Source organism: Danaus plexippus, chromosome 6 (assembly GCF_018135715.1).
Source record: "Danaus plexippus chromosome 6, MEX_DaPlex, whole genome shotgun sequence".
NCBI classification, from domain to species: domain Eukaryota; kingdom Metazoa; phylum Arthropoda; class Insecta; order Lepidoptera; family Nymphalidae; genus Danaus; species Danaus plexippus.
Window position 1 is genome coordinate 2,804,972 of NC_083540.1, and position 24,391 is coordinate 2,829,362.

General features: G+C 30.1%; 1 protein-coding gene across 4 annotated transcripts; it reads right to left on the bottom strand.

The window, feature by feature from the left end:
* Positions 1 to 609: 609 nt before the first annotated feature.
* On the bottom strand, positions 610 to 24,030 carry LOC116777868 (protein windpipe). 4 transcript variants are annotated; one of them, XM_061529629.1, is made up of 3 exons: positions 23,809 to 24,030; positions 13,092 to 13,133; positions 610 to 3,624 (listed from the first exon to the last, which is right to left on the bottom strand). In XM_061529629.1, the coding sequence occupies exon 3, from the start codon at positions 3,603 to 3,605 to the stop codon at positions 1,521 to 1,523; it is 2,085 nt and encodes a 694-aa protein (XP_061385613.1). In that variant the 5' UTR covers positions 3,606 to 3,624; positions 13,092 to 13,133; positions 23,809 to 24,030; the 3' UTR covers positions 610 to 1,520. The 4 variants fall into 4 exon arrangements, with proteins under 4 accessions (XP_061385613.1, XP_032527517.2, XP_032527527.2 ...); XM_032671626.2 differs by having other exon boundaries at positions 13,092 to 13,136; XM_032671636.2 differs by lacking the exon at positions 23,809 to 24,030 and adding an exon at positions 15,263 to 15,352 and having other exon boundaries at positions 13,092 to 13,136.
* Between the last annotated feature and the right edge of the window lie 361 nt (positions 24,031 to 24,391).

Consider the following 24,391-nt stretch of genomic DNA (forward strand, 5'->3'; position numbering starts at 1 on the left):
TCTTTTTTGGCTGTAGGTAATCCTACTCCAAATAATCCTTTTATCTATATTAAATAATTTTTGGTTACAATATAGAATGTATGTGACATTTTCGTTGATTACTAATAGTAGCTCTCAATTATGTAACAACTGTTAGTTAATTTACTACCGGCAAAGAAGATATTAATGAAGCATTCAGAATGAAAATTGGTGGACAATTTAAAAGATTCTATGGAACTTTGTTTTTGGAAAGAAACATAAATATTAAAAGGAAATAAAATTTTTGGAATTAAATTTCTTGAACATTTAAATATAAAATAATAAAATTTAAACTGAGAATTCGCTTTGTAATTATTATTTCTATGTTTTAATTGAAATATACAAAATATAGTGCTTTTTTTACATAACCTGTTATATATAAACCTAACCAATTAAAATAATTCAAATGCAAAAACCTACAAAAAATAATTACAAATATTTTCTATAACAAAGGGAATTCAATCTGGTCTATTTAAAAGCCAATTATTTTCTAAAATCACTTCAATTCTCAGTCAAAAATTAATAGCAAAACTTTTCTATAACTAAATATTTGAACTTCGTTTGTGGATAAACAGGAAAAACAATGACAACTTCAAATAATATTTTATGTCTATTGAAGAAAAATCACAAAATTTATAAATATCTTTATTTTAAAATACATTTTTTTTTTCTATTCTTCATAAAATAATGAACAATCCACCTAATAAAATAAAAGTCGATAAATAATGAAATAAAATTGTATTATAAAAATTTAAACAAGTCAGCAAGCATAGAAATACAGCAATTAAAATATTTCACTATTATTTATTTGAAATTAAAATACCTAAACAAAAATATACATTAAATTTATAGTTTTTCAGCATACATATTACTTTTATAGAATGAAATACTTAAAATAAGTGGTATCACAATCTTATATAACTAATAAATTAATAAAATTATTCATAAGGAACTTATGTGTAGACAAAGAAAGAACAAATCTCTTATAGAATGAAATTCTATGTTAAACAACACCATTTAAGATATTCGTTGATAGAAATGCCATTTTAACAGTTCAATGTAGGCTTTGAAGTATGTAAGTACACAACCTCTGCAAATCAATAAATGTACCCAAATTAACTAGAAACCCAATAAGGAATACAATACAAAATTGTACAATTAATGTTAACCATAAACAAATTGTTACGAAACAAATTTGATAACTATTTAAACAACTATTATCTATGATGAACATGGCAACATTTTATACACGTATAAAAATATTCTCTTAACGCACTTGCTCTCATATAAATATTTTATAACACTAACAAGTTACAAAAAGGCACTGTCGACTACAAACACACTTTGGCAGTTTCTTTTATATAGTTACAATATTTGAAATTCACTCTCGAGTTCGCTCGTGGATACATTTAAAATCATCACAGAATATTGCCAATAGTAACTTGTTTTGCTAATTGACACTGAAACACAATTGTTCATATCCCACCCACTGAGAATCATTTTCAAGTAGTCGTTTGAGTTGCATTTCCGCTCAATGATGGTGTTATAATTATGTCTCCAGCGTTTGACCTACTTCGCGTGACAAGAACGGGTGTTTTCGGTTTTGGAACTTCTGTCATTTTAATCCGAACTCTTCCCATATCAGGTGAGTATACGGGGACATACTCACGAGATGGTGATAAATAATCTGAATCTGCGACTGGATCTCCATTTATGAGAGGCTGAGACAGATCCAAATTGCCATTCAATCTTGGATTGTCATCATCATTTATAGGAACAAATATATCTTCACTAGACAAAGAATTTGTATCTTTCCTTGAGTTGTTAGATTCAAATGATGTTTCTTGTTGTGGTATATCATTTTGATTGGATAAATTATTGTCTATAGAACTACTTTTATTTTGATTTGTATCCCGAGGACTATCAGTTCGAATATCTTGATTTTCATCATGTTTAATTCCATTTGCCATATCACCATTTTCATTCTTTTTTTGATAACTTTCATGTGTCGGTACAAGCTCATATTTTCCATTAACTTTTTTGTCTGAAGGATTTTCTACGGGAGCAGGTTTACCCAATAAGGATTTGTTCATATCGACCATTTCTTTTGATGCCTTTTCTACATCTCGTTTTTGTTGTCTTAGTAGTCTTCGATCCCTTCGTTTTCGCATTTGGCCTTTAGCTATTGCAAACCCAATTAATCCAACTAATAAAACAATTATTAAAGCAATACAAACATATGTTCCTGTTTTATGTGTAACCTCATTTTCTTCACCGACGCTGGCAGGGCCCAGGACCTCTGAGGCTTGTGTGACCCTTATTTGTTCTGAAACTGTTGTATCTCTTGTAACTTCTACGGTTACAGCTTTTTTTGTTACAATTTCAGGATCCGTTTTGATATGCCAATCTGGACCTCCAGCATATACGTTTGGTGGTTCGGGTACAGGAAATTCGGAATTATTTGTGTCTAAGTCATCGTTAAATATCCTATGAACTGGATCTGGGCTTAATTCTTCAATTATAGGAGTAGTGGTGTCAATCATTTGTTCGGTCGTATCTTCGTAATCGTCAAGGAAAAAGTATCCTGAACCTTCACCAGAACCCTCCGTAGGTGCCTCCGTAGTATGAATATTATCCGCAGGGATAATTTCCTCGTTTTTCATTAGATTTTCATGCATTTTACGCTCTTGTATTGGTTCCATAAAATCGCTGATAGTGGTACTTTCAGCTTCACCTGACCCTTCGATTTCACTTAGAGGTGAGGGTGACGTAATTCGGCCTACTTTCATAAATAGTAAACTATCATCATCTTCCATTAATTCGGCACCTTGAATGATTTTGCCTTCATCCAGATCACTTCTAGCAGCAAAAGGTTGATTTGGTTTTAAGGCAGTGGTTTCTTCACCAACTTTTATGGCATCTATAGGTTGATCGCCCATCATCATATCTAAATAATCTGGCTTTATAACTTTGCACACTTCTTTTGTTTTTAGTTCAAGCCACGATCGACCTTTTAAGTTCATAGGACTTTCACATTTTACAGCATCGATATAAGTGTTTGCAGCTAATAATTGATTACGTGCAATAATGTTGGCACAAGAACAATCCAGTGGATTACCTTCTAGTTCTAAATGTTCCAAACTAGGTAAATGTCCAAGCTCAGAAGGCACATCTTTTAACAGATTGTTAGTTAAGTCTAAGGAACTAACACTTGTAGGTAGATGTGACAAGGAGAGTCTTTGTATCCTATTGTGAGCAAGATTGAGATGGACTAACTTTTTTGCATTGTGCAAAAATTTGTTCACTTCTGTTAATCCATTTGTTGATAGATCAAGAGTTACTACTTCGGTGAGTCGGTCCAATTCGTGAGTAATTTTACTAATGTTGTTATGAGATAGATCAAGAATATTTATATTGTGATGTTTTTGACGAAGTGTGTACTTGTAAAGGTCACCGAGATTGCTACATGTGACTCGGTGCAGGCCATCCCTGGTGGTACTGCAAACGCAGCTATCGGGACAAACTGCCGACAGTGTGGGCTCTAGCAGAAGTGTTGCAGCAAAGAAGAAGAAAGAAAACCACCACATCTTGTTTGTATAGCGCCACCTGGAATTCAGACAAATTATATTTATTATAAACAAATGATGGCGTAAAAAAAATAGTACCTATTAAAAAAAATGTGATAATTATTTTTAATCGCTGTGATTTGACATGCCTAAAAGGTAATTCATGTCATAAATATCTTCCGCTATTCGTTTACTATGACATACGATATCAAGTTACAGCCACAATTAGTTGTGTGTAAATATTACTGTGTCACCTTAAATAAATACTGCATCAAAAAAATATTTAACATTGAATTCGTTTCAATTATAAATAGACAAATAAAGGTGAGGGAATGATGAAAATGTCAATTATTTTGTCATAAACGTTACAAACAGCTGGCATAACTCTCAGTACGTGGGTGTGTACAATTCGAAAACATTTTCTATTTGCAGCCACATACTAACATCCTCGGTGCACTTGGCCGACGCTCAGGATAAGAAGTAGTTCAATGTTAGTGACAGGAAGTACATTGTTAGCCGATTGTGCAATTGTTGTCACAGAATCTTTAAAGGGAGCAGGGGTTGCTTACTAACTAAGAAATAACTTTTTCTAACCTTTTAACTTGATACGTATACTAAGAATAAAATATTTTACAACGTGCATCCACGATAAACTTTAACCATAACCTAACTTAAACGTTAAAGTATAAAAAGAATAAAATAATAATCGTATAAAAATATGTGAAGCCATATTTATATTTTAGAACGCTCTTGAATACTGGAAGTATGATTTGGCACGAACAGATCAAAGTCAATGTATAAACCTATTAAACCAAATAGGTAGTTATGATGACGATAGCAATAAACATGCTTTGTTACAACTATTTTGTAAACCGTAAGCTTGTGAACGTCTTTCAAGTAGATTATGTAATTTCATAGGGCTTTGTGCTGAGGTAATTAAAAATGCCCACGCATTAACATGTGATTGTTGTTAATGTTGTTAAACGTACATTACATAAATTTCAGATGCATATTGAGATACATAAATAGCAACGCTATAACTCGCCTCCACTTATTTACTATTTATTATATTCATATCAAACTACAAAAACTACCTAATTGATTATGTATGTATGAGATCAGTAGTAACATTTATTTAGTGATCTAAAATTATTTCACAATATTTAAAACGGTTTTGCAAACCCCGTTTTTTATGGGAAACATTTACACGTACAGCATACATTTATTGGGTCAGAGAGAATAAACAATTAGGCAATGAAAAGTTACGCAGTCTATACCTCGGTTTTGATGTGTTAAAAGTTACATTTAGAATGTAGGAACTCATACAGTCATGGAACATAATAAAAATTGATATTCACATATGAATTAAAATAATATGCAATAATCATATTATTAATATATGCAAGTTCTTTATTGAGATAATTTAAACATCCATATCACAGGCAAACTGATCAAGTGGCCTGTATTAGATTCTTCCGCCTACAGATTAGCGTTTAGAACACTATTGACCTTGATACTAAATTTAGAAGGAATATATTATATCATTTACCGGTTTTAATAGGGTATTATTTAATATTTTTATATATAACACAATATATACATTCATTTATATCTACAAACCTATATTATGGAATGAAAGTCTGCATATAGTAAGTATTTCTAGAATAAAATGAATCACAAAGGTTAAAATTAAAATGGTTAAAATGACTGTCGGTCCGCCGGTTGGCCGTGGACGCAATCTCCACACCAAATTTGCATAAGATAAGACTGATGATAAATAATCGACTGAAACCTGTATCGAAATATATTTTCGTAAAATAACGTGTTTAACTCCTAATTTATAAAGCGAGTAAATGTCATATCAAATTAAATAATCATTCTAATGAAGTAAATTATATAACACGTAACAAAATTAACACAATGAGATTAAAACAAGCCGTTTAACAAACAGATTGCGAGTAACAAAGCGATTTCATATGAAATTACTTACACGGCACATTTCCTCAAAATGAAATTAATAGGTACTTAATAATGTATTTAATAACTTAGATAAAGTGAATGACGATGCACGGGTGAGACAAGGAGGAGATAAAGATTCACGGTGTAGACAACTGAGCATAGAGATGTGACATTATTTAATTAAGAATACATGCAAACTAATAAGATACACTAAGAATTTAATCGATTATATCAATTTATCATCGACAAGTTGTAATTCCGATTTTATACATAAAGTTCTCACAATTATAGTAATAGTTTTATTTAAATCAGGCTATTTCAGACTAATATCATGATAATAAATTTCTAGATCTTGGTATAGAGATAACAGAAAAGAAAATTTATAAATAATATACATATATATACTTTAAATAAGGAAATAAGACACGACGCATAATCAATATTAGATGAAAAACAATATATTTTAGTACACAGAATAACGTTTCCTTTTCTTGTTATACTTATTCGTTTACTGTTTAGGTGAAGAATTATGGTAATATTTTATCTTTTTTACAACTGCGTGTATAGAGAAAGTGGAGAAAATAATTTAATTTTGATATTTAACACAATTATTTATGATTTAAACTCGCTTAACTTGTTTAAATGCAAATACCACTAGGCCAGACAGTTCGACGCCTAAATGTCAAAAGATTCAAAACCAGTAATGTGAATAAGTAACTAGTTTCAGATTATTGGGATACCCTTTCAATTTGTCGTTTGAAAAACACGCCTGTGGATCGTATTATTAAGAAATTGTAATACTGGTAAGCGCCGAAGCAATACTGACGTCTAGAAAAGTTTACATTAAAAAAAAACTAATTAAAAATCAAGTTACAATTCAGAGTTTTAGGAAAAACTAATCGACTAACTACTTAAAATGGACACTTTCGTGTTGGCTTTATTTATACCATACACTTGAATGTACGAAGTGAAATCTCTAATACAACGGTCTATTTATCAGTTTGCAATGTAATTGGACTCTGGAGCGAGATTGTATCCACAAGCATTCAACTGAGACTTGGGAACTAGATATCATGTATGAGATACTAACTACTGATAGTCTGATCAAATACTATGATATTATGTTCAGAGAAAAGAAATTTGTAAATAATGTTAGTTTCAAAAACTGACCAATTCAAATCCTTTATGAGAATTTTTTTGAAGATAATATTAAAGTAATTTAGTCTTTTAGAATCGCTTTCAATACTAGTGAAAGACAAATCTTTCTGAAATTGTTAGTCCTATTTAATATTTGTCAAAATTAATATGACATTACTTTGTTTTATCACAACGCAATTAATGTCTGATAATAATTAGTTTATTGTCTTTCAACTTCTAAAACAATTGTCTCGTCGCTATTCCTTCAACCTTTTTCACCTTCAAGGAAAACTACTTTTTAATTTTAATTTACCTAGCTACTCCTGATCATTAGTCAATTTAGCCATATTTTTCTACTGCTGTTACAATAACTATTCGCTTGATATTAAAAACTTATAATAAATTCAATGAAAGGTAATGTAAATAAGCACTATGTAAATATATGTTTTTTAAGGAGGTCAAAAAACAAGGAGAACTTCCTTACGATAAAAACCTTAACCCACTCCTGCTCGAACTTGTTAATAAATATAAGCGAACTAAAAAAGAAACTGCCTCATGTTTTTTTTATTAAAATTGTTATTATGCAATAATAGGAATTTTAAAAACATATATATGTATAAATTTTATTAATTTATATACTTTCAAAATTGAAAAATTAATCTAATAATATCGAGTCGCTTACCTCGTGATATAAGTAGTTAATTAACTCTGTAAGTCATGACTGTAATAATTGGAAGTATAATAAAAACCTTTACCAAATATAACTTTCAATGCTTTTACAGCGCAAGGTTTGCTTAAAGCATTAAATGGTAATTGAAAGTGCTATAAGAGTATTCTTTGGAATCATAAAACTCCCCACTACTGAGCTAATACCGGCTGTTTTATGCGCCTGCGCACCTTGTCACAGACTGCAGTGCAAAGATTTTATAACGCCATTTAATTCATGGAACATGTTTTCGAATATAAATTATTTTAATTGTCTGTCATAGGTGAGATGACCTGAAACAAGAGGAAGTTCGAACACTTTAACATTATACAAAACGCGATGTTATAAAATTTTGAACAAAGATTTATTCTATTTTGGAAACTAACATTGAAGTCGGATAGATTTCTTCGTAGGCAGTTATATATAAATTAGTCACCATCCGTAGGTAGAATGCAGAAAATGTATTGTTATGCACATATTGAATATTGTGTTACTTGTGAAAACATCTATTTGAAGCTTCGCTTGTATATTACGAGATATGTATTTCTAGTTCAGGGTCAGGCCATTGTCACTCGTCGTATTATTTGTTATTATTCTCATTAAGTCTGATAATTCGTGTTAATGGAGACACTAACGTTTTCTTATAAATCTAAGTACCAATTTAAAAAAAATATCGCCCGGCAATTATTATCATGTAATCGTTCTTAATCGCTATTTGACGTAATGTGACATTAAAATATTGTTAACTGGTAAATTAAGCAATGGCATGTTATTTTGAGTGAGTTAATAACGTTTAAAGGATACATTTAAATTTGAAGTTGATGTAATGCCTTGCATTAACAAAGAGAGCTGCAAACATTCAAACAAAGCAAGTTATTCAAAACAAAGATTTATTTCACGCGAATGCTAGTTTTACATTGAATGTTATGAAAATATGCGTGATTGTTGAGGAAATCTCTTTGTCTTTTCGTGTTATTGCTAACGTTATTTTCTAATTGGCATATTCGTTTCGTCTTCAATAATATGGAAATTGAGTTTGAATGGATTAATTACTAGAAAACATTAATTTATGTCATAACGTGGAAAAGCAAATACTGAGAGAATAATTTTTACGCTTAAGAAATTGGACTAGGTGGATGATATGACGGCTGACATTTTGGTCAATGATTACAATGAATTTATTTTTACGCTTTTCGACATATGTGTATATATTTTTTGAAAAAAAAAAACCTCCGTCTAATATAAACACTTTTTCCTACAATCATCTGATCCAATTGTTGTATAATCTTAAAAACCTTGATTCTCGGACATGACACAATGATTTTTAACAATTGTGTATTAAAAAAAGAATTTTACATACGGGTAGACGTTTGCTAAAAAAGATTTATATTATCGCATTGTTAACGGCATTCTGCATTTCTGTCTTACCCTCAAGGTGAGAACGTTATTGTCCCGTTGGACCCCATCCAAGAACATTTTGAAAACTCTAAAAAAAAGTCATTCAGAATCAGACAGAATATTCTCCGTCATTTTATTAATATGCAGTGCATGATTTTCGTTATATTATTACTATTATAAATGTATAGACAAGGCTCCCGTTACAAAATTCTTCATTATTACGAAATATATAACAAACTATAACCAGCATACAACACCACAATTTTAATTTTAATCAAGAATATGAAAGATATTTCTACGTCACATTCTATATTTTTTATATGACGTCCAATAAAAATCAAAGAAAAGATCGATAAATGTTTTTATGTAATCATTATTTCAGAAATTATTTTAATTCAGTCAATATTACAATTTATATATAGTATAAATAATATATCACACCCAACATGCGTTAGATGTTATGTTCATTCATAACCTTTGGGTAAACAACGTTTGCGTCAATGTTTTTTGTGCAGTTGTTGTTCTTTTTGCATGTTTAATAACATATTTTGCACATCTATTTACAGAACCTGTAAGTAGGAAGTCGATCTAACGCCATACAACGTCTTAATAATTCATGGTCCAACACTAGAATACAGAAATACAATTATACAATACAAAATTACACATTATGAATTAAAACTAAGAAATTCAAGCAAATAATATAATTATACATAATAAATGAGCATTTTCATGTTGCTCCAAGTAATTTATACATAAGAAATAACTAATAGAAGATAATTGTTTCTGTTTTTTGTCTTTTGGACGATTAGAGTTATTTGATACGTCTATTATACCATATGATTACGCTCATTACGTTGTGCCAGCTGTCAGCGACAGTCGAATCACGAAATCACTATAACCAAGAAACAAAAACCATAATACTTTTAATTGGCAAAACAATAAGTACAGCTCAATGTTCTTCGAAATCTCAACAAGATACTCATTTATTATTAAAGTGGCCCTGTGCAAAAAGAAGTACATTTATAAGTTAGTTTAGATTATTATTAAACATAAACGTATAATAATCTGTTAAGTTTTTTTTTATGCATTGATCCTATCCATAAAATTTCACATTAGTGTAAAATACTATGTCAATAATTTTAAAGGTCTTCGTATAAAAATGTACCTAATACGGATACAGTGTCAACCTTGACCATAAAGTCTATCGCAGTCAGTGCTGTAGACGTAAATAAACGAATCCATTGGGTTCCTGAAGCCGAACAAACACAAGTACGACAGTTAATCTAATATCATACAATCTAATTTATAGGCTTTTCGTTCACTATAACCGTGACGTAATATAGAAAATATTTACACACTTTTTTGCTAATAAGACATTTTGACACACTGACACACACAATCTAGAAAAAAACACGCATTGGATTTGGAAATTAGCCAATAACTAAACGGGTGGTTACAGACACAATGTCTCCGGGTTTTGCACAGAATTAATTTAGAATGAGATATTTTAGATGCGTTACAGTTACAACGCGCGTTGAGGAACTAATTGCAAGATTATTTTTTCTTGCACGAAGCTGTATTAGTTATGGCGAAAATCGATACAGAGGTAATTGTATTAGACCCGTGCGAGTGGAAGAGATCATGTCGGATTTGCGTCATAAGCTGCACGAATTGTCACCATATTTTGGTAAACATTCTGGAAACGTTAGATAATGTATTCTGAATTTATAGCACAACGAGTTCGTAAGAGATTTTACGGCATATTAATTTTTAAAAAGAAATACATGTAAATATATATATATATATATATATATATATTTATATATATGTATAAAGCGTACTTTGTACTTTGACAACGATATAGTTTAGAAGGTGAAGTTGAATGAGATATCTGTTTGTCATTAGTTTTCAATTACAATTATAATTAATTATGTTGTTTGTTTAACTTTGATCAGCAACCGACTTGTAAAGACAAGATTAATACGTCATTTTGTTCTTTGCCTTTTATTAAATCTTTTATTTTTACACTCCACGTATAAAATTTAAAATAATCTCGTAGAATGTGTAAAAAAAAATAATGAATATGACCTCGACTTGCAGAAGTTTGATAAGAAATTGAAGAAATAATTAGTAATTATCATTGTTATGTAACAAAATTCATAATGATTTTTCAGAAATGAGTCGAAGTTTTATATGTTTAAGGTATATAATTTACACATACTTTCAGATAATATTAAAATATACTCAATAATAATAGATATAAGAGCCTTTAAAACATAAATTATGAACAACGCGGTTATTTTTATTATTTATATGGTAATTTTAATATGTAATAAATCATTACGAATCTGAGTATAATTTATGGCTAACTGAGATGCGTAGTTCGGCTTTGTAATTACTGACGTCAACCCAAAACAAGATTTAATGCTACTAGGATATTACTTGATCACTTGTTTAAAAACTGTAAGCAAAGACTATTTAATTTTAAACTTTATATTTTAAGTTTTTTGAGTATATGTTCGATTTCATTGTTTTTTTTCATAGCTCTGATATAAACCTTGACTTGTCCTTGTTGGTGTGAGTTTCTTTCAATATTTTTTTTCTTTTAAAAAGATTTTATTTTATAAAGCTTTAAGCAAAAATAAGGAGAGTTACGTAATATGTTATCGTATTTACTTGAACCAGTGACCTCAAATGATAAGTTTATTTATAACCTTTATCTGTTAGATGTAAACCATTATATATAATTGATATAAATAAAGCCAACTCGAGACCTTATTCAATTTTATTTATTGCTTCGTCAAGTTCTTTCGCTGGGTTCCCATTTGTATTAATTATTGAGATATGTTTGAACTTTGTTTATAGAAGATAATATTTGGTAAAATAATATTTTTTTTTTTTTTTAAACTTAGGAATCCTCTAACAGCAAGTAAAGAACAAAGAAATATGTAAATCATTCCCAACTCTGACCTGTTCTTCTCAGTATGTGTGCAAAGTCATATTTTTTGTGCCATCCAGTAGTCAGATGAGTTATCACTTTAGTGTGAAATGAACAAAAAAAGTTACACTTTAGCGGCATATTTTGTGTTAGGTGCCATATGCCAGTGTCCTGAGAATATACATTTTTCTCTGAACTCCATACTGTATTTCACTTTGGATTGCACTATCAGCGAATACTCGTGATTTTGATAATCTATGACGCAAAGCGACGGTTATGATGCTTTTAAGGATATTATCGTGTTCCCAGAGACATACAGTACTTTTACATTACCTAAGTTTTGGACAGTTTCTCACAGTTAAGGAATACGGTATAACATGCTTCGATATGCTCGTAATGTTCATTTAGTTACATATAATTTTACACGCCTGTTATTTTACTCTCCTGATTATAGTTTTTGAAAGTATAAAAAGTAAAGTAATTATAATGAAAAAGGAAGTTAATATGAAATACAACTGTCAAAAAATATATATATATATATACATTTGCGTCATGATGCACTCGCCAGTGAACGACCCTTCTTTAATCAATTTAAAATAAGACATTCTGGTCACTTTAATAAAACGTTCAATAATTGCTCTTCGATTGATGTAATGCGGTTTAATTAAAAGCAATTGTTTGATCCTTGTGCCAACTCTCCCCATGTTACCAAAGTACACTTATATATATTGGTTGATAACTTTAGTGGATAGACGACATAAAAGTAAATTTATTATAAAGTAATGCTACGTATTCAAGAAAAAATAAACATTAACCATTGTAGAACACCAATAATAAGTATCATGAACTCATTAATTATTTATTTATAAAATAAATTTAATACCACTGATACTATAAATTAAGTAAAGCAAATTTTTAACATATAAACATATTAAGTCTCTTTTAATTTATAAGTAGATTCGATCTTATATAATTTTAATGTTAATTACATGAAGATTTACCTTCATTTTAAAATATTTATTAGACTATTTTAAAGGGATCGCTATGTTTTACTTTAAATAAATTTTTTAAGTTACTATTAACAGTCATGAGTCAGTTACAGTACTTCATTTTAGACCAAGTTGACATCATGCACAATAATAGATGCGTAAACACAGATACGCTTATGTTATACTTGCAAATATACTTCCTATTTTAAATATATATATGTTTCTATGAAATGAAAATTCTCAGAGATAATGCGTTTCTCAGTAAATAATACTTGATAAACGACTATTATATCGCACAAATAATATTTAATCATTGTTTAATAATAGAATAGAATAGGATTATTTAATGTTATTTAAAAGAATATTATGAAACTTACAAATTTATAGTCTCCGACAATCAAGGCATCCCACTTCTTGCACTGCTGTAACAAAAGAAATTAGCAATTAATAATAAAGCTACGAAAAAGGTATTTTTTGTAAAAAGTTCTTCTCTACTATCTCTTTACCGCAGCTGTGCAGCTGTTTTATTGGAATGTGATTAAAAAAATCAGACAGGAATCAAGGATTATTCTCAATCGTAAAGTACAAAGATCGTACCTCAGACAGATGTTCTGCACCCGCATTATAATGGAACAGGTAAAAAATGTGTTCCTGAATGAATTTGATATTGCCAACAACATCTCACAATGCTACCACATCCAAAATTTATACCATTTAGTACATTCCTTCAAATTATGTCGCCTAAATCCGATTGAAAGATTGATTTTGTTGCCAGCGTTCTGAATAGTTCCATTGATATATGTAATCAAATCATATCTCGGTAACATTCGAGTAGATATTACAAACCTGCTCATTATAAAGACCTTAATGCCGGATCATAAGTTATCTGCGAAATTGCAAAATTTTATGACCAACACGAGAATCCTGTGGTGTACCACAAGGAACTGCACTAGTAGCCGTCTCATAAATATGAAACCGACAACGTCGCATTTTGTAACTAGCTTTGGTTTAACGGGTGATTAAATTCAATAAGTTTTGTTTTATTCTTTTATTTAGGAGTATCTTTTTAAGCTTGCTAGGCAGACTGAGAGTGTTTTTGTTTCCTCAAAGTTTTATTTAAATAAAGCAGAAATAAACTGTCTTGGAAATTCCGGTTTCGCGTGGATTACGAGCGTTTAGAAATCCATCGACGTCATTCGCATATGACATCGCGTTATGTACATACACATACATACACACATTCGTCACAACTAATAAAGCAGAAAACATTGCATAAAACATAATTTTTGACATTGATTCGACTTAAGTGACGCAATGTAATCGGTTTGTCATAAGCATATCAATTATCTGCAGTTTGTAAATTATTTCTGTAATACATACGTCATGTATGTATGTATATATGTCTATGAATTTTCAGTCATATTATATCAGGGTAGTATAAAATTCGAAGTTTCCAGGAATTCACTTAATTATTACTATACTTCGATAACATACTCTATTGTAGTCTGACTTATTAATAACAAGACGAATAACAATAAAAACGTCACAACGTGTCCGTTTAGGGCTCATGAAATCATGAACAATTATGCATTGTATGACAATGAGTCTCAACTCCATTGCATTAAAGCTGACAATAAAATCAATGTTTACTTAAAAAATTATGTATACATAACGAGGAAACTCGCGGCAGTTAAAATAACGGTAACTAAAAACCGCTGCAAATACCGTATGATATATTAACCAAAAATGGCGTGTAACTTCATTAGATTATTGCAAGCTTAAGACTGTCTGTTCATGTTTAGTAATATGCAATTTAATTGGAAAAAAATTAATGTATAAATAGTTTCAATATGTACACCACATTAGTGATCTAAAAAATTAATTTGTTTTACAAACTTATATGTTATGTTTGAAACCTACGTCTCACTTTCGCTCATTTTTTTATTCATCAAATTAACCTGTATAAGAAGTCTTTCCGAAAAAGGTACGATGATTCACATGAAGCTTGCTTAATATGTAAGTGTCGCGCAAATAAAAAATACTGATAAAATTTGAAATCACATCACTTATATGGAAGTATGGCTTTACAGTGTTGAAAAAGCACTGTCTATAGAATATAAAAATTTATTTTAAGTTTACTAATCTGTATAAAAAAGGATCCACATAAAGCGAAGAAGTTTGTAGTGAGCAAAAAATAAACAGAAAATAGAGTTATAATAATATTTCACTGGAATAGTCAGAAAAAACAACTAGCCACCGTTGACTACACATGTTGAGTTCAAACGTCCCACATACATATATGAAACAAACACGATATGATCTGGTGAAATGAAAAATATCAATCTCACTGCAGACAAAGACAGGAGTGAAAGTATTGCTTGTGGGAGGAATTATCGTTCTAAAGAGATCATACGACATACGATTTATAGAAGACATTCTTTTTTTAATTTAATTAGAGAGAGCTAATAATTCCTAGAAGACCTAACAACGAATACAAATGTAATAAATACATTAAGAACAATAATTTCATAAAATAATATTTACTCACAGCGTTTAGCAACTAACACAGCCCTTGGTTAGACATAAAGGTTACGTTTTGTTCATGATTAAAAATAAATAGGATAATTTATTACACGCTTGACGTGACATTAACAGCGTCAAGAGCTTGACTGATATTGAAGAAATTTATCACTAAATACAAGGTTTTATCAATACTGAATAAACTAGTTTTATCAAGATTATGTTCACATATTACGAGCTAGTGATAAAACGTTACGACATACCGACCCCGCTTACAGAAATCGTGCAAATCAGTAACAATTGCGGTTGTCTGTACGCATTAGTGCGTAAATTGCATTCGAGTACAAGTAATCGCATCTGGTCACAATTATTAGTTAACACGCAACTTCATTAGAAGCTATCGTGGGAAATGCTGTTGATACTCATTGATCACAGACTGCTTGCTACATTTTATTAATTATCCCATTTAACCTTGTTTAGTCCCATAATATATTCACTTCATGAATTTTGTTTCCCAACTTTGACCTAACAAGTAATCTATTTTGTTAAATTCTTGCTTTTTGTATAACTTTGGTTTGATATTATTTGATTGCATTTAGTATTTTTCTCCTTATCTTCACTGTTATTGATCTTTGACCACGAAAAGATAACAAACATATTCATGATAGAAACAACTTTTATTATACATAATTAATAATTTTGTTTCTAACTTATAAGTCTCCTAATATTGAAAGTTTAATCAAGATGGGGGAAATTATCCAATTATGTCGATTTTTTAGGTTAAATTAAAATAATAAATTAAAGATAAAATAATTTTTTTGCCGTTAGTATTCGCAATTAAATATTAACATTCTGCAATTTTCATATTTCTAATAATCAAAATACCAGCATAACAATATATGATTTAAAATTTATAAAGAATAGTTTGTACATTTAATGCAAAATGAATCGTTTAAACTGGTGTCCAGTAGGTAATGGTATGTGTAATTAGCTCAAGACATTGGCTTATAGCAAACAAGCGTAGTCCTTTCTTAATATACTTTGTATGATGATGATAACTCGTCTCGTTTCCCTTGAAAGTCATGTTTCGCCTACGAAAGGCTTACACAGAAACCGTGATCTCATTCGTGCAAACAAATTTCATGCAGATGACTTGGATTTGTCACCATCATAAGCTAATTTAAAAAAAAAGTCAAGGTAAATATTTAAAATAAGTCATTTTATACAAAAAATAACAATTTTCTTCTACTAATCGTGTATAAAAAAAATCTCGGTCACAGAGCAAAAAGTTAAGTACCATTAAATTCTCTTAAATCTGTGACGAAGATTATCTCTAATTAGTTTCAAACTCGCAAACCGAAAGAAATTCTGGACAAACACGCGGACAAAAAAAGGTCGCTGGGGCCCATTGGACGGAAGAGAGTACAAAGGGACCTCAGTGTCGGAGGTCTTGTAAACAGAACGTGAAGGAAACGGTTTTTTTTTGTGATTTAGAATCGGGCGTCAGTAAGACGGGTTCAGGTAAGAATTTCTAGCGGTGAGTTCACATTACTCGTATTTGATATTATCTCTGTATTCTTGGTTACATTTGAGCGCAAACGTTGCTATCTCAGCCGACTGTTTGCACAAATAAGGACGACCTTACGCCCGTATACGTGACTACACTATAACTATACATACATATGTGCTAAGTAGCACTTAAGTACATTAAACTTAATTTCATTGTATGTTAGGAGTTATGAACTGATATATTTTATTTCACATATCAGAAAGGTGAAACGAAATGGGGACGGTCTTCATTATTAATAAGGAGAACAAAATTTTATTCAAACTGTCTCGAATGTATCTCTTTTAAATTTGCACTTAAAAAAACATTTATTTCATGCAAAAACCTGTCCATATTCTTTTTCAATAAACCGTTATGTGACTCGACATTTGATCAGATTCATTTAATGTATATTACTGCTGCTAGCTCGTTTTAATGGTGTGTAATTTATCTTAGCACCTTAAAAAATCAATATTTTACAATTTCATATATATATATATAAATATAGAAGAACGCAGAAAATAGGGAAAAAAATTAAGAATATTTATTGTCTAAATTTTATAAAGTTAAATATGGTAAACCTGTTACATAATATTCCTATGTAACAGCATTTTTAAATGGGATTCATGAATCCACAGTATTAATATTATGTACCCCAGTGGACCTTGAATACGATTAGGACCAGACGGGTCAAGTCTATTCATAATCGTCTCTTTAATATTTATCACGACAGACGATATTTTTTTTCAGTTCCGTCCTGCCCCATTCATATTTATATTTGTGTATCAGATGCAACAAACAATGTTCGTGTTTTGATAACCAAATACACAATGTGAGACGAACAAAAAAGTTATCTAAATAAGGTGACATGTGTCACAAATTGTGAATTAACTGACATCATCCAAGGGCGTGTTAACTAAGTTAGGTTTTATTAGTCAATAAAGACGTTAACAAAACATTTATAGTAACAATTATGCCAATCACGAAACGTACCAATGCGTAATGCAAAACGATATGTACGCTGCAATCACTGACAAGTGTTATGGCAATTGAATCCCGGCCACACACAAATGCAGAACATTCTATTATGACTGCACATATATTAATGTCTATTTATAAAAAAACCGTATGAGAGCATACGTGCCGTGTTAAGATTTTTGTTACATAATAACAATATAAAACAAATACGATTTCTCAAAAGAAAAGCCTTCATACAAACTATCATACAACCTTATAAACATACCATAAACTCTAAACTTGTTCCAACATTAATTCGATATATTTATTATGTGAAAAACTTATCCAACGTAAGACTTGTTTTGCAAAAGAGCAGTAAAACGTCCTAGGAAATTGTAAAGCTCAGGATCTCGGTTTACTCCAACCTATACTTTCAGGGCATACTGGTAGTTGTCAGGTACCATCGGCCTCAGGCATCATTCCTCGGACATAAAACATATCCCCTACCATTTGTGGAGACGAGTAATCAAGACAGCATTAATAGCGATTTTATGGTACTTTTGCGGCTGGGGCTTAGAAATGAGTTAGGAACGCAATAAGTCAAGGGTAATGAAGGTTGGGAGCTTCGACACGTTTGCTTCCTAAATTAGCTGTAAGTAAATATTTATTAACCATAAGTAAGTATTTTATCACACTACACTGAACGGTATTAGTACTATTTCGATGTATCAAATGTTAGAACTTACTGTCGTTTCGTCTTAAATTATAAAATAGATAACTTAATTATTATAAAAATAGTTTTTTTTTAAGAAAACTATTAGGATCAATTACGTTAACTTGGGAGAGGACATTAAATGTTCAACGTTCCAACTTTCTAGCCGTTACTTGTAATATCTATAAACGCCAATATTAAATGGCTGGGTCGTATTTATTACGACGGTACTTTATAATCCGATTTAAATTTCCCTGCAAACTACGGCCTTATTTGAAAACTGTGTGGGCGATATCCGGAAGATAGAAACACTTGGAGCCCTGTCGAAGGCATCGCAACTATACAAAGAATAATATGGAATTGAATATATATAAAGAGAATATCGTGAAAAATATATGTAAATAAATGCATATATAACAAGCTCATATAGTATATGCAATGTATAAATAAAATATATAAGGAGTTTTATTTAATAAAACAAGATGGTTGAATTTCAAAACACATTTATAGTTATTACGGCTTGGATTTTATTGAGAAAATATTATAATTAATGTAAACGAAATTATGCATTTGTATAATCTGTGTTCTTAGAATATACTGTCACGGTAATTTTTAATATCAATATAAATTAAACATTAAATATATTACGCTAAACCATAATACAAATAATGTGTCTCCCACATTATGGGTTATAACCCTTACTAGTTACCAGCAATAAAACATCTCGTAAACAGAAAACAAATTCATATACAATATATTTCCTTATTATATGTCTGATTTAAATATATTTTTTTATTATAATTGTTGAATTAGCCAACCTATATGGCATCGTTACATTACATACAAATGTAAATACGGCAGAAAATTATGCTATCCTTGCCTAGCAGTAACGTATCTTTTGATGTAACCTTACCGGCAGTTAGTTACACAGATTGGAAAGCAAGCTTAGCAAGACATAGATTTATTGCCTATAATATGTACAATGACATCTCATTTGTGTCCTGTTAAGTATTTATGAATATTTATTATAAATATATTTTGAATAGATTTGATATTTTTTTTATAATATTTCTTGTATTTCAACGCAGATATCTAATATTTTGAGTCTTAACACACCATTTAAAAAAGTAAGGTAAGTTTCACTATACAACTGAACATCTCTGTTAGATTAAAATTGTAGAACCCGTTTTTTATAAATATTTTTTTATTTTGAATGGAAAATTTTCAGTATTAAGGAAATCGTGAGTACCTAATGCTTGCCCGTAATATTTTGTTCATAAACAGAAGTTTTAAAGAAACTAATCTTAGCAACTAATCATTCATACATATGTAAAAACCTAGTTATCTTTTTAATCGTCATTGATAACGTTATCACCATAACATTTCTGGGACAAATGATGTATTCTTTTAACCATGCCCTAAATATTAAATGCCCTTGTAAATATTATAATAAACAATATTCAAGTATAACGAATAAATAATTTTAAATTATGTTTGCTAAATAATAAATTATTTCTTTGCTTTCTGTGGCTCTGCTCTTTAAATATCTCATATAAAATCGGTCTTAATATATCTTTACGTGTAAGGATATTACCATAAAATATAAATTCGAACAAGTTCTACCGCATTTGGCATACTGTAACTGTATTTTCTACCGTAAATCCTTATTCGAAGTGATTAGTGCATACTTAACATTTTTATGATTCGGAGAATTTTTATCACAAGTTTATCATTATCTAATATCCTGTTCATATTCCACATTCTAAAAAACGGAATGACATTTAAATAATAAGGCGTTTTTTGAGTTTTTTTTTTTATTACGTACAAAATTGGAACCAACAATATGCCATGTAACAGTCAGAAAGTTAACAAAAAGACAAAAGGGAAATACGTAATATCCCCAAATCAATTATCAAACAAAGGATGCGTTGTTCTAAGCTCGATGGAACTTAGTTAGTGTATGGTAATATTGTTTATTGTCATGTGACACAATAGAATACAATTACAATGCTTCTGGCTCTCAATAACGGCCTCTGACCCATTTGAACTACACACCTTCAACAACTGACCTCATTATACACTTCAGTTAATGCTACAAATCATGTTTGTCGTCGATGATATTAATTTTAAACGAAAACTAATTTAAAATAATAATTATTTAATTCGAGGGAATAACGTACTGAGAATTCATGTGTAACTGACAACATCTCGCCAGTTTATTTAATTAGCCTCGAATGTGTAGGTATCTGATAGAATGAGAGAAAGCAACTGAAAGTCGAGTCACCGGGGTGACCCGAGGTTGGCCAGTAACCTGAAACTTCCTTGTAGAACAAAACGATTTGTTATAAAACCTATAGATGAAGTTATATAACACTATCCAACGCAACCATTATAGGAACAACTCACACGAACCTTCCAATAGAAGAATGACAGTTAACATGCAGACAATGTGACAGTAGTAAATATTTTAACATATTAAATAATATCATTATCATTTCAAAGACAACGTGAATATAATTATACAGTTGACGAAATTAAAAAAAATAAAATCATAGTTTTTTCTTATTAAAAATCGTATAAGAAGTGAGATATTAAAAGTAATTTATTTCCAACGTTATACAATATCGTATTGACTATATGCACATTGAGATTAAGTGTAGTGAAATGAACGTTTTAAATTGCATATCAAACAAATTCATCGGGAACACTGGCATACATTTTTTGCGCCAAAGCTGATACAGTTCAGTGCGCTAATTATTTTAAATCGCCTTTCTCTTCGTTACAAAAGACGCAGTGTATTTTGTGCAGCAGTTTCAGACGTTCCATATCTAAGGCTTTTCAAAAGACGTCACAAGATGACCTCGAGAAATTGAAAAGCCTTTTCATCTTCATAGCTCTTTGTTCAATTTCTTTTTAATGTGTATTACTTGACACGTTCTGTTGTTTTTTTTTTTATTCATAGCCGCTTCATAAAACAATACTATTGTTTAATAAATTCATTCACGGCTTTGATTATATGTTGACTATGATGTAACGACATTAGCATTTACAATGAAAATATCGAAACGTTACCGCGATTTGATACGAAATAATCATTGAGATATTCACCGGTAAATATCCTTGAAACTACTACAAGGATGTGACAAATCATGTTACGAAATTTACAATATATTTTAGAGAAATTACAGCATGACGTAATAATTTGCATGCTGTTAGGATCGGCTTGAATCATTTGTACATACATGACGAAAATATTGTTTATTTATTATATATTGTGTAACAGAAAAATTGTAAAGTTTTAGAATTTTTATACGGTCATTAACACAACCATTAAACATTAAGGGCTCAATACTAATAATATGAAGCTGGTTATTTATAAACATAATTAATTTCAGGGATATAAGAGTCGTTTAAATTTAAATCAAATTACACATTAGGTAATATAAACGTTTTATTATTAATTTTTTTTTTTTTTTGGCATTCACAGAATGTCTTTTTTAAATAGAGATAGTCTTATATTTTGAATGCCTAAAACCTGATATCTTCTTACTAATTGGCCGACGTTGTTCGAATCTAATTACTAGTGACCTAGAAAGTTCTCTACATACGACATACAAGATGGTTTTATGGTAAATATTTACACATTTCTACTTAAACGAAGTGTAGTATAATGACGATAAAAAACTGCCATCGGTCATGGCAATAGCCTTTTATCTCCTCCATATTAAAATACATACGTTGCAGTAAAATAAATACAGTGGTATTGACAACATTGGTGACAAACGACAAGTTATAACTTACTGGATGTTAGAAAATTATATACGATCAATTAATGTTTTAATTATCTAAGTTATATAAATCATTAAAATATATTACCTCTTGTAACACAAAGAGCGTTTCTATTTAGTATATGTAAACAGTATATCACGAATAGAAAATTACACAAAGAGAGAATAGTCATATTTAAATTGCCGTGATACCTTCTCACGACTAGTCAAATAAGGTTTCGGTGGATACTTATACGTTAAGAGTATAGAGCAGATCCGTTACTTACTATGTATTCTTAAATAATAATAAAATTACCTTCGTTTAATTCAAAATTATGCTTATTTTATAAGAATAATAATAAATTTATTTTTTAAATAAATTTATTTTCCATATGACACAACCTTGTCATAAACTGTTTGTAGGCGAAGGTTTTACTTTTGATTCCAAGAAATGTTACTAACGTAGAAAGTTGATTTAAAAAAATCCCAACTCTTAAATTTCGCAATGTTGCCAACCTGGTATATCACTATAGTTTTGAATATCTCTCTTACACTTCAAATAGCTGAAATGTATATTGTAATAAGAACAAAGAAAGCAGCTTAAAAAAAAACTATTTCTATTCTCGATTTATATATAATGTAAAAGGAGCGAAATAAATGAATAAATTAATTCAAACGTACAACATTGAATTCACACTGTTTTGCAAAAGTCAAACAATTCGGTAACCTCGACGGCGATAGGCGGGTTTATCGAACCATTCGGTAATCACGCCACTATTACGGTAATCGAGTAATAGCGCTGCAACACAGACTCCCAGCCGTCTCAGTAATACCGATTACCGACGAGTCTAGCCTTGGAACATGAAATGAATAAAGTAAGACCATCACAGGCTATAGACCTTTGTGTAATGTCTTTTTTCTATACTTAATACTAGTGTTATTTCTGAACGATTACATGTATGGGCTTGTTTGGAATAACTTACAATCATTTACATCGTCCATTTATAACCAATGGATGGAAACGTATTTCGTGAAAACAATAATTATTACTATTTCTTGTATTTTATACTTTGTATATACATTAATAATAATTTATAATGATTTGCATAAGTAGCACTTTTTTGCGGCTCAAAATATTCACATGAAATGCAACAAGTTCCGATGATATTAGCTAAATCAAAATTGGTATCTATTCTATGGAAGGAGGTAGGTGAATTTTTTTACGGTGATATCTAAATATCTTAGGTATCACGATAAAAAATAAGAAACTTCATTCGATTACATATTTTTTGATATCAAAAGTATATAATTTACTTCTTTCATATTTAAACTAATATTAAATTTTATATAATTTAAGGAATCTCAATACATTTTGTATGAATGATTACACATATATAATTTTAAACCTGTTAAGTAATAGACAAATTATAAACCTTGAAAACACGTTTAACGAATGTTAATTTTTTTTTTATTCATTTAAATCAATTATATTTGTAAAATCCAACAAACTCAACAGATACCCGCATATTATAAGTAAGCAAATTATTAATAAAAAATAAATATAAATATGCAATAAAAATAAAGAAACTCACCGGAAAATGTTGTGCAAAATAAAGAAAATAATAAAAAGCGTAACAGTCGAAGTAAAAGGGAGTCCAGAAGAGATATATCACAAATCTTCTCACTGACGCACTGTCACTTTTCAATGGGTGCACAGCCGGCTTTTTTATTCTGTGGGCATCACGCCACGTTGTTGCGGCTCCGGCCAGAACGGCGTGGTGTCAAGTCGGTGGTTGGAATCGGACTGACTGCTGTAGCTCGACCGGCAAACGCCAGCGGCAGCTGTGTAGACCTCCATACCCGCTACCCGCTACCCGCTCCGCTACCTCATCTTGACAAAACATTAGAAGACAGTACAATTATTCTCTAATAATAAGAACTCATTTGTTAAAAACAAACGAATAAAATGTTATTTACCCTTCTCTGTAATTATCATTTGTGAAAACTTAAAAATAATGCCAGATCATTAGAATTTAATACAAAAGCATCTTGTTATAATAACATTGATCATAAGATTAAATCGTTTATAATCCGTGTGAAAAATATGAAAGTAAAATAATCTTGTTTTATGTAGGATATCTACTTAAACCAGTTGCCGCCCCTGAACACTGTAGT